Below are 12,635 nucleotides of genomic sequence, written 5' to 3'. Positions count from 1 at the left end.
ATTAAATAACCGTGACTTTAATTGAGGTCAAGGTGTGCCGATAGGATGACGCAACATTTTGTTATTGGCCACATACACAGGCGAGCACCCGTGCACCCTTCACCGAACAAATCAATCCGTGATTCGTTAGGTTGCAAATACCCAATTTTTTGCAGATAGTGAAAGAGTTTTATTTCGATTGTTGCACAGAATGCGGAGGAATTGACTCGTGAAAATCGTGATCTGGATCCAGATGCAGTTGCTGACAGTGAGAGGCTTTTGTCAAGCCTAGACGACGGAACTTCGTCAGCTTCGTTAAGTCAGGGACAACGATCCATTTTCACCCGGACCATCTCCATGGCCAAGGCTAACCTACCGGTAATAAATATAACATAATTTTAACGTGAACTAATGCGGCTGAAACCCGCAAAATTATAAAATGCAAATATACTTCGGCCACTTTCGGCTTGAAGAACATTATACTAAAATTGAGATTTTCTGAAAAATCGTTATTATACGGATAATCGTTTTCGTAATAGTAATAATTTTCGTAAAAAATTATCGGCTAATAGGTTAACCGCGATATAAGTGCTTTCAACACTCGAGTTGCGAGTCACGGGTGCAAATTAGCGGTGAATGAATTTTTTATTTGATTACGGTCACAATTAATTCTAAACAAAAGATTACTTTCATTTACAAGGTGACAAGATGGAAGTTGCAGCAGGGTTTCAAAAACGAAACAACCAACAAGAGTAGAGGCAAGAAGAATAAAATTCCGGTAGCGATGGAGCCTCCCGAACGCCTTGACCTTGTAAAGTTGCCGCCGGATAGGTGAGTTTTTTTCTTCATTGCTCCTTCTGATTTTTTATTTATTAAAACTGCTAGCAGTTTTCTTCTAATTTGTACGCATGTTTTTATTCATCTCCTGGAGTGATGAATTTTGCGCGGCGATCGTTTCTACACAACTGCCGTTGTATAAAGGCCTCGAATGCGATGATTCCGAGGATCAGAAACTTGACGGCTGGGAAGAAAAAGTAGTAAAAACGCAACGCATACATATAACCGCCACGTAATGTATGGTCGAATGTTCGAAACTGTGTCAGCGCAGGGCGAGGACAAGGGAGGAACCGGGGTCTGCCTCGTTTGGCAAAGAACTAATTTCATTTAGCTGGGATATTACAATACGCGTGCACGTATGCACGGCATATAACTATACTATAAGATACGCTGTGCCCGTGTAGATTAGATTACACGTCCGGCGTACAGAGTTCTTTAATTAATTAATAGTTACATTCTCTAATGTCATAAGTACAGCGAAACGAGTAATGACAAAGAGACTAATGATTAGTGTTCTCTGGCACGATTATGTAATCACATATAATACGTGTACGGTAGGCTCGTGTGTGTCGCGGAGTTGTAAACAGGCGGGTAAACGACCTGGTGAATCCGACCACCGCGTGGCTAGATGGCGCCAGGATTCGGTTTTTCAAGCACCTCCGGAAACTCGAAAGAACTCGTTCAAACTCGCCAATTTCCCTCGTGTTTTATCACTTGAAAAAAACTTACCTCTAGTCAGAATTACGGCAACGGTTCTGATTAAGACAGATATTCCCCCAGGCAAACAATCTCCGTGATTTTAAACACTTTGCCCCAAAGTTTTATCCCCGCGTTACGCAGTCCGTGCAATAAACTAAAGCAATGAATTATCTGTCGCAGAACTTTATTCACCGCAGTGTCGCAAGTGGAACAAAAGAAAAAGGAAAGAACGAAAAAAAAACAATTTATTACACCTTTACACTCACCTCGTAAACCTTTGCAAGATTTTACCCGTTGATTATGATATAGGAGTGCACACGAGGATGGGATCTTACAGGGTAAATATCGTTCTGAATTTAGGCGGTCATGTATAAATATTTTTACACAACACTAGTAAACATATTTGAATATCGGTCGTAGGCAAGTAACTTATAACTTCGCGCGTATCTTTTTGAGTGAAAAACACGTTGCATGCGTGTATGTACAATGTATATGTATACACGCACGTATTTTGAGCTCGAAGAGTTTAGCCAGGCCGACTGCTAGCTGTGAGAAACCATTTGCGTTGCGTCAGACAAGTCGCACGCGTATACCTACTATAATAGCGATAATATGCCCAACCGAACCGATGTGTAATCCTGACGACTGCAATCAGCGGGCTCATTTGCAAGGAATTATTGTAATCTCGGGTGGTTAAAATCCTCAACGATTGTTTCTACGATTTCAAGTTGAAGTGTCAACGTCTACATGTTCCAATTGATAATGATCGTCAAGTGTAAGCTCGTTGCAATTGTTACATAAATATACTTTCGGAGGAATTATCGTTCGTTTTGCAATCAGGGTACAATTCACAATTGACAAACTGAATTGAGACCTTGATTTTTGTTGCTGACAATGAGATATAGGTACACATAATTACATTATACACGCGGCGCTTTATCAGCGCCTTCTCGTCTGGCAAATAATTTTAGCTCAACAATATATCTGCAGCGCTTTGCGCCCCTCTTTATTCTGACTATATCGCGCGATAATAATTCCCCAGCAGCGGAGGCTTGACTATCCGCCGTAGAGTGCAGAATTAAGTATTGCAAACACGTGTGATGTAATCGAGCTTGTAACGTGCACACACGCAAATATTCGTTCACACATAAATTACGCACACATAATTACATACTTATGTATATTTATTGGTATATTTATATATTTATTGATTTATGTATACATTTATTATACGATAATCGACGCACCGTTTTTGCATAGACCGAGATATCTTCAACGTTTGTATTGGGATCGTATAGCGAATAATCGGACGTGTATCTGTCACGCCTGTATGATCGCGGCTTGAAAATTATTCGGTGTCGTCAATTAGCAGGGGCAAACCGTTCATGTTTCGGTAGCCAAAAGCGCGCTTGTACAGCGAGAATGATATTTGCCCGCTCGTTTTCGGTGTTTGCGTTGCATGGTTTGTAGGCATTCCTATAATGTTCGGGGATATATACGCATCGTATACGATCGTGTCTAATGCCTCCCAGGTGCTTCAATTTTGGCGAATGAGTCGCTATATATTAATATATGTATACTGGGGTGGTCCTTCTTTAAGACGTTGACGAATTTTTTCCGGCCGCCCCCGGAATCGACTTGAAATAATTCGGTAAGAATTACCTAATTTTTTCAGATTTTTATCTCTACTGTTTACACTGTTCCACGAGGCTTTTGTTTTGCCATAAGAATAATATGGGATTTTATGATAACTTTAAACTTTATTGTTTTTCTCTGGTAATTTTCATTGGAAAAATGTGAATCAGACGAGGGTTTATCAAGTACATAAATAACTCCTTTCGAGGATATTTTTTTTCTTTCAGAAAATTGCGTGTTAATTATAATATTACATCTAGAAGAAATGTAGAAATTCACTGAAAATAATTGACGATTAAAGCTATCGGGAAGAAAAAAGATATGCTTGGAAAAAAGAGCTTATTATACTTGATAAATACCCGTCTGATTCAGATATTTCTCCCATGAAAATTACCGGGGCAAAAAAAAATAAGTGTAAAGTGATGGTGAAATCCCATGTTCTTCTTGTGGCGAAACGAAAGCCGCTCGGGACAAGCATAAAGAGTTGAGATAAAAATCCGATAAAATTAGGGAGTTGCTTTTGACGTATTCCAAGTCAAATTAGGGGGGCGGCCCGGAAAAAATTCGTAAACATCCTAAATAAGGACCACCCTAATGTATAGCTATTACGCCAATCTCGAGCCAAAAATATACATTATTTGCAAAAACATGCGCGAGTATATATTAGGATTCGCCGCTGTCGTGCGTTGTGTGTGTAACGTGTATACATGTAGTGCATGTAATGTACCATTGCTGTCTGTTACAGAATACATTTGCCTAATTTCTTACGTCACTCTATTCTCTTTCCGGTATAATGTTATACGTTACAAGACGGGATGATAAAATTGACACACGGTGAATCCTGCCGCGTGTATCTTTAACGAATTTCAACTCGGTACGATGCGCGAAACACACGTGTCGCGGTAAATACGTTATGCGTTATACCTCATACGTATACTTGGTTCAAAATTTATTCTGCACTTTTGTGTCGCGAGTAAAATTTTCGTAGGAGACTAGGTATAGGTGTGCAAAAAAAAAAAAACATATTTCGTTGATTTACCTACAGCGGACGTTGTAATCCTCGTCCTCCGCGACGCTGCCCCCTGATAAATTAATTGAATCATTCAGATAACGAGACGTCTAGAAACCATTCTTACCTAACAACAGATTACAGTGAATTAAGCCTCGTGTTATTGAAAATTCACAGACACAACATTAGGTGCCTGTACAAATTCGGGCGTAAGCTGTAATCCGATAAACATCTTGTCCCGCGTGAAAATTTTTTTCGCGACGCCATGCGAACGACTCGGTGCCTGTTTGACCGATAGAAGAAGGTGCTCGACGTATAAGTACGTGCGAATCTGCTCATAGACGAGCCACTCAGGAAACGGTAATCCTGCAATTTCTTCATCTCTGATATATACATCTATTGCGAAATTTTATACGCTTTATTAACGATATCCGTGCAGTTATATACACAGCGGTATTTATTGCACGACTTCGTATCAAAGTGAAGTCGTTTCACGAGGGTTGGAAATTGAGTAAAACGTGATATGATCGTATCTATAAGAACTGGAGGTGGTCAATGTTTGTTTTGTTCTTTTACCTTTCTTTTTAGTTGTAAAACCATTCGTCAAGGCATAATCGAATCGGAGATTCTACACGAATAAAACACCGTTCAACACGAATTTTGAGATTGGGTTCTAGAACTCAAATTTTTATTTCTTTCATGTAACTAACCAAAAAAAAAATAGTTTTATTAGATAAAGTTTTCTTTCTTAGAAACGAGAAACGTTTTCTTCAAACTTTATCTAGTAAAACATTTTTTTTTTTTCATCAGTTACGCGGAAGAAATAAAAAATTTGACGTCTTGAAGGCAGACTCAAAATTCGTGTTAACCGGTGATATTTATCATTTATCCATGTAAAAAGATAAAAGCAAACTTAATAAGTAATAAATGAAAATTTGGTTTATTATTCGATCTATAGAATCATAATTTAGTTATATAAATGTAAAAAAAAAAAAAAAATTTCTGTTTAATATGCGTGTAGAATGCCCACAGATTAAAAATTTATTGTACGTAATCTCATCTCCTGCGTAATAAGCATGATTAGTTTTCTTTCGAAAAAATATCCCATCTTTATGCCCCGCTAGAATTATCACAAACCCAAGTACCGCAGTTGTGCACTTGAGTATAATATAAAGTATGAATTTTAACCGTGGTTTACATCCGATTTATCAACAGACGTGGATAGTGCATGTAGGTATAAGACATCGTATAATTCCTGTCTGTACCTGAGTATCTGACTTCAGCGACGACTGTGTAGCGAGCTCATTGTGTAAGGCGAACGTAATGTAATAAGTGATTGTTATCTCAGCACGAAGCAGCCATTCGTCACTCACGTGCTTCATCATCCGACTCGATCTTGGCCTACGCGTTGCGGGCTTTTGTCGATCTTGCACCGGAACGTTGGTCGAGGCACCAACGAGGCTCGAGCGCAAATTGAGCGAAGAATTAGCAAGTTTTTTTCTGCCCAGAAATCACCAGGGTTTTCAATTATTTTCAGTTTCTTTCGCCTCTTTGCTTCGTTTTTTCATTCATCATTGATGGATATTCACCGAATCGACACGTATAAGCAGTAGAAATCTCACTTGACAGTATTGGCTAGAAGGTTTCGTATAAAAATAGCAAATCCAATCTTTGGCGTTCGCAATTTGCGAACAAAGTTCGTGCACTTGTTCGCTTGCATAGCATTCTTCGCTACTTCCATTAAGGTGACCGTTACACGGAGAGAGGAAAAGAAGAAGATTTTACTCAAAACTAAAGGTAAAGAAGAACGCATCAAGGTTTTTTTTTATAAAACATACCCACGTCAATTATATATTTTCTAATATAAATATAGCAGGTTTTGTACTTTTTTACGAAGTACATTTTACCAAAAAACCTGACGAGTCCCTCCATTTCGACAGTTTTTAGTAAAATCTGGTCTTTTGCTCTCTTCGAGTAACCTGCAGATATACTGTAGATAGGATTAAGTCAGCACCACGTCGGTGAATGATCGAATCCGGTAGCGAATACGCGATTGATTATTTCTTTCAATTTCTTTCTTTGTTGTACTCGCCTGCTTCGAAGCCTCGGGTCTGTAGGTATACGGTGCGTTATAAGGTGTCCGTATTAGGTGTAGTTATAACCAAACCTTTCCTTGCACCTACCTGATACCCATCGTAGATTATCACCTTGTCAGCAGCTGTTGCAAGGGATACGACTGCTTCGTGGAATTATTGATCCCCCCCTATTTATGGTAGAAAAATCCACAAGGGAAAATCTGAGATGGCAATGGTTTCAAGTTTTATTCGTTCGGGCGTAAAGAGAATTGGCCAATTTACTCTCCTCGGATGATAAAACCGGAACGAATCGCGACGTAACGTTTTTTCGACAGTATTTGCCCGACATTTCCAGACCCAAGGAAGACTGTAATATAACGCCTATATCGTGTGCGGTGATTTTTTTTTCTTCTTCCCAGTGCCTCTTTATGCTTACATCGGTTAAACTCCGATCGATCGATCGATCGATCGATCATCGGACAGCCCCCCCCATCAGGCAAGAGACATTGACTGGATAGACGCGGTGAACGGTGTCTAATTCGATGTTAGCAAGAAGAGCGGAAATACGCACATGTAGGTACGTGTACAGGATAGAAACTTGACTTCATTTTTGCACCGAGTTCATTTTCTATTGTAAATATCGCGCTCGAGCTGCTGCGGAGTCCCCTCCTCCCCCCTCCCCCCTCCTCCCCCCCACCAGATTTATCGCGGTGGCCTGAATTCGCTGACACGTTTCAAAGTTTGACGGATGAATCCTGAGGTGGAAGCTACATTAAACTGGCATCAGTTACGCCCTGATGCTTCCGTAGCCATCGGATGCCGGTCTTCATGTCGAAGCTTAAACCGACCTATGTATACTAGAATTATAGGTATATAACCTAGAGCGATACACGAACTTTTCCCAGCTCGCGATTGATGCCCAGAAAAATTACTGACAGTTTTTACAAAGAGCTCGCATCAATCTTTTCCTGTATCCTTATAAAAACCAGATCGCAGATCGCCATGGTTTATCGGCTTTTCTGACTGGACCTCGCCGGAAATGTACAATAGAAACTCCTCCGACGTTTCAATCGAGCTTTTCCTTCCCGCGTAGCTCAGGTCTTTTTCCTATAATTTTTCACGAGGCACGTTTGAAACGAACGCGTCGATACCTACGGCGAGGTATCAAATTCTTGTACGAAATATTCGGCTGGACGTCGATTTCAGGCTTATTGTATCGCTTTTTAACGCTATTTTGCCGACCATCGTCAAGGTGCAGGCTTGAAAAAAATTACGGACAAATGCATATATAATATCAGTTAAGTCCTAGTAATCTGTTTCTCAGAAAATATATAATGATGAAAAAATTTCACGTTTGTAGAGAGCGGTAGATAATCTTGTTGGGAAAATCTAACAAATAATATTTGCCGGTCAAAATACGTGTTTACGTAACGAGCCTTAGAGAGGCAACGTGGTTGAATCCGTGCCAGAAATATCTGTAAATGTAGATTTCTTGGAAACTTTGTGTATGTGGGTGTTGCATATATTTGTATAAATATACATGTACATACTAGAAATGAGCATAGCAGCTTACCTCTATTACGAACCCAGCTACTTTACGCCTTTAATATACATTGCACGTGTGCGGAAATTCTTAATCCTCGTAGAGGATGATTTTGATAAATCTTACAACTATGGTCCATTTATATACTTCCAATTTGGACGAACCACCGCTCAGCGATTCCTCCTACGTCAACGAAATTTACCGATTTCATTTCGCTCGCCTGCACCGCACTACGCCTTGCGGGAGGTATAGTGGTATGTACCTTTGATATAGTTACAGCCTCTCAGATTTATTCTTAATATCGGGACTCTTTTTACCTGGAGCAAATTTACGGGTATAACGAACAGTTGGTTTCACGTGGTTCGCGTGACGGGGCATAAGCCATCATCATACCATCCTCCTCACATCACCATCCATAGCAGTTGAACCATTTTATTACCGTCGGTGAATATTCCTGGAAAAATTGATTGCAAATTCATTGAGGTTACCGAAATTCTTCAACGATCAGGTTGTCTCGAGGTTCGTGAAACGGTCGCTGCGAAATCCGACGGTGGATCTTCTCTCGCACTCTTTGTAATTCGAGGAGGTAGGTACAGCCGGTTACCTGCCATGCCTTGTCACCCGATGATCGTCGCTGAGGGTATTTCACCATTCCATTTAAATCCTAGTTATCTTTGAAGTAGCGGGAGTGTCTCCTTTTCGAACGGCAATCTATTGAAACCGCAAGGAATCGTTCTCAGCAGTAGGTAGGTACCTCGCTTATATCCCGCAATGTAATTTGTGAATGAAGTCTTATAAGCAGGTTGGCAGCTGCTAACTATAGATTTGGACGGGTGACAGAATAAGCGGTAGGCTATGCAGCAGCAGCAGCAGCAGCGGCAACGGCATCGTCAACCTCAACCTCGCCGCAAAATCGTCGCTGACTTATAAGCCAAGAGAATGCATATCAGAGGTCACCTCACGGGGACCTGGAAGCTTCGATCGTATTCTCGGGCTTCGTGCGAGACGGATAAATCGATTGATAATTATAATCCATCGAACGTAAATGGATAGCGATGCGAACATGAGAAGGAGGGGAGGCAGGATCATTGTTTCAAAATATCGCGACAGGAAGAAACAAGCCATCATTGGGCTCTGTGTCTGCAGCGGTACCGTCGTAAATCAAACTGTGCAGTGCATAAAAAGAGGATTCATATCTATAATACTTGCACCGACGTTGCTTCTCTCTCTAAAGCATGAATTTTTATCAACTTATATTAACGCACACGGCGCTCCGCTGCTGACGAGCTTCGATTGTTGTTGCTCCTTTGCTGCATCTCAATGCGAAGGCTGATGAATCGACCTCATCATAGAATTGAGGGGGGAGATCAATCGACCGGTTTCTTTATCGCGATATCTTCGATCCGCAAATTCGATTCGACGCGTGATTCTGTTCGTATGTAGGATTCATGCCATCGAGTGATATGAATGTGGGTGAAGTTAACCCGTCGTTGCGAGGAGCCAAACACTCTCGATCAGCCGCTCAGCTCCTCGAGGTATCGTCGGAATCTGGCAAAGCTGATCCGGTCGAGCTACCGGCGCGAAGGCGAACAGATTTATGGATAAATAAATACCTACACCTTGAGTCCCCGCCCTTTCTGACGGCCGCCCTCGAAACGAACGAAACCGCTGCTAAAAATAGGCGAAGGCCTAAGGCCGATCGTGTAGCTGCTGCAATCTCGATCGCAAGAGGCGTTTCCGAGTCGGTAGATTACCGGCGTGTGTAACCGTCGTCGTTTACGCATACAGGGTGTCCTAGAACGAATTCCACGCCTGTGCTCTGGAACACGTGACGGTATCGCGAAATCTCGCGATCCTTTAGCGATTAGGCGAAAATGTCGCGTGACTGTGGCATGAGAAGAGACACGGCTTTGAAATCGCTTCCTCCCTTCACGTATATTATAATCTCGGTGATAGCGACGCGGGCTGCACTCTGACAAGCACAAATGTATCTCTGGGTTGATGTACGTTTTTTAATCTTCTTTCTTTTCGTAGCCTGCCATCGTTTTCGCGTTTTGGCGGTACCATTATCGTTCCAACGTTGTTCGGATATTCCTTTTACTCCTTGTATAAGGTATCGTTTTCGACATGCAGCCAACGCGATTTCCGCCCGGTAAGAAATTTCAACACGTTCTTCTTCCTGGTCCGTTCTGTTGGTGCTAGGCAATATCCTTCACGGCTAGTTTTACTCGTCCAACTTCTTGAGTGTACAGCTCAATAAGTTCCTGATTTCCTTTGCCCTCTGTTGCATCCGTTATCTGTATATACCAGCCTTAGTCCGCGTACCCCTCTCTTTTCAAGATGTGCAGTCCGCATATTTCCGAGAAGCCGTACCGCCCGACTACAGTCTTCTTTGCACGAAAAGCATCTCCATTTCTCTTCTCGTATAAACAGGATCTATTTTTTCTCCTCTTCATTTCCGTACCTTAGCTCTACTGTCATCCTTCGACTTCCCTTTTATTTCACCTTTTATTTTTAGATACTCTCGGATTTCTTCTGTATGATACGGTACGATAAGATACTATGGATATCGTGTCTCTCTGTGTTCTGCTGTGGACACTCCTTGCAGTGAACTTCTTCACAACTTCCTTTTCTTCGTATAACTTTATTTTGTCTGCTACATGATCGCTTCTTTCTGGCCAGTATAATAATTTGATTTTGTACGTACGTGTCAATTTTTTTTTATTTTTCTTTGTCATACATTATGGTTTTTCCTGCTAAACCTACGTCTTTGAATCTCTTGCATTACCACGTTCTCCTACCTTGACCTTTCCTTTCAAGCTTCGTCCGCTTTTACATTCAATTTTACCCTCGAGGTGCAAAAGTCTGGTATTCTAAATCGTCGTTTCAAACAACCCTCTTCCAGAGGGAGCATCTGGGCGACTATTAATATTCTCTTCGTTTTATATTTCGATGATACTTATCATAACTTTCATTCCAGGAATTTCAAATATACATTTTCCATTCGTCTCCACTCGCTTTTATTTCCGTTCTCGAAAGCCTGGTAGAAAGCTGAAATGTATAAACCCGCGAGCTGCTCCTTTGATAACGTATGCATACCTACCTACTCATTTTTTTGTTACATTTTTATTTCGCAAAGTTGGATGGTTTTTACGGTCAAATATCAAAGAGCCCTGGCAAATTCGATAACACTCGCGATTTGCACGCGGTAGATATAATACTGTAATTTCAACGTTTCACATTTTTTACGTGTTTTCAACTGGAATTGGCTTCTCGGAGGTTACGTGCTTACGTACACAATCGCAGCACACATCGCGTAGGTACAAAGTATAATGAGGATCGTAATTGAGGTTTGTAATACACCATAACCCGAGTTGCTTGGAAAACTTCTGCGGGAGAATATAACGTACGAAGTGCAGGCTGATTTGAGGAGTTAATTTTGTTTCTCAGTAACCGCTAATTGAGGTTTCCCTTTTACGCCGTTTCGTGACTTGAAAAGGAAAAGTAGCCCTAAGGGGGGTGTATTTGTAAATTTTCCAACCACCCGCATCCGCCCTAAGTACCTACCTCGGAGTTTACGTTTAGCTTGGTCACCTGCAGCAACCAGCGGGAATGCGAGCCACCCTGAGGCACCGACACTTATACGGGATAATGGCTGGTTTTGTGTACCGTCATTTGTCAACTGCTCTCTTGTCCGTCTCGTTCCTCGACGACGACGACGTTAGTATGCAGTTGCGTGCGTTGCGTCGACGGGCAAGGGCTTAACTTTCGGCTCTTTCGCACAAAAGACTTGATCCCTTCGACCGTGAAAACGTCTTTTGCGAAGCATTAAACTCGGTGAACCCCAGACCCCGGGCCTAATGACTAACTGTAACGAAACAATCAGCTGCAATGCGAAGTTGATGGCAGGCGTGTATCCGCAGGAAGTTTTCAAAAGGGATAAAAGCACAAATTGGAATCTTCTAACGTGGCTTCGACTTCGATGGCTGCCTAATGGAAGCCCGCGCCAAGTCCGCTTTCGGGGTTGATCCGTCATTCCAATTGATCACCACGCTCTTACATATGTATCGCTCTTTTCCTCTGCTAGCATGAAGGAGATTGGAGAAGGCGAATATACCCTTTGAGATCGCCTGATAGTTCGTGAGCCAGTAGATACGAATCGAGGAACGGCAAATATCAGCTTTTAAGCGGTTTAATAACGATTTGGGCGTTGAATGCTTTCAGTAAGTGCCAGCTGGCAGCGTTGAAGAGTTTATTGGGAAACTGATATATCAGTTGAATCGCTTGTCTTCTCTTCAGTCCGGTGATAAAAATATACCCGCCCACGCGAGGTTGAAGCTGGTAACGGTATCGTAACGAAACATTGGGGGAAAATAATTATTATCTTAATTTTACAACGATTTTTAAGAAACTAACATTCTCGAAATATGTACGAGTGTGTTTTGTTTATGGTAAAACTACGGTTTACCAAATTTCCGACGGTTGTAAAATCCCGAATCGTCGCGATAACCTTACTAACTTCAATATCATCCCGCCACCCTCCACCGAGTCATGGACATTTTTTTTCTACCTTACATTAGCACGTATATACATGCTCGTTCAGTATTATATATGCCTGTAATGTTCAGCCGGTGAACAGGCCGTGATTTCGTTCACCGTTTTGCTTACCCGGCGTTAGTTTGTTTTTGCTTTGTTCTCCTACGTTCAGCTTTGCATTGCTTAGCCATCCACCGTGCTGCCATGCCGCGCGGTTTGCTTGCATGGCTATCGGTTTCTCTGAACCGAACCACCTATGTATGTACGTGTTTACAATTCAATATACCGCGCCGCTTACGCTCTACCGACCAGCGTATTCCTG

At 41.7% G+C, this 12,635-nt stretch overlaps 1 protein-coding gene across 2 annotated transcripts in view; it reads left to right on the top strand.

Moving 5' to 3' along the window:
- The window catches only part of LOC124416651, a 95,703-nt gene that overhangs the window by 1,254 nt on the left and 81,814 nt on the right, over nucleotides 1-12,635 (top strand). For both annotated transcript variants that reach the window (XR_006930794.1, XM_046897908.1), the window contains exons 2-3: nucleotides 190-357; nucleotides 680-810. Coding sequence is in view for 1 of the 2 variants with exons in the window: in XM_046897908.1 (XP_046753864.1) it covers nucleotides 190-357; nucleotides 680-810 (299 nt within the window). In the remaining variant the exon portion in view is untranslated. The remainder of the gene's footprint in view (nucleotides 1-189; nucleotides 358-679; nucleotides 811-12,635) is intronic.

Source organism: Diprion similis, chromosome 2 (assembly GCF_021155765.1).
Source record: "Diprion similis isolate iyDipSimi1 chromosome 2, iyDipSimi1.1, whole genome shotgun sequence".
Classification (NCBI taxonomy): Eukaryota; Metazoa; Arthropoda; class Insecta; order Hymenoptera; family Diprionidae; genus Diprion; species Diprion similis.
The sequence above is the reverse complement of the archived record's forward strand: the minus strand, read 5'-3'. Positions and strand labels throughout refer to the sequence as shown.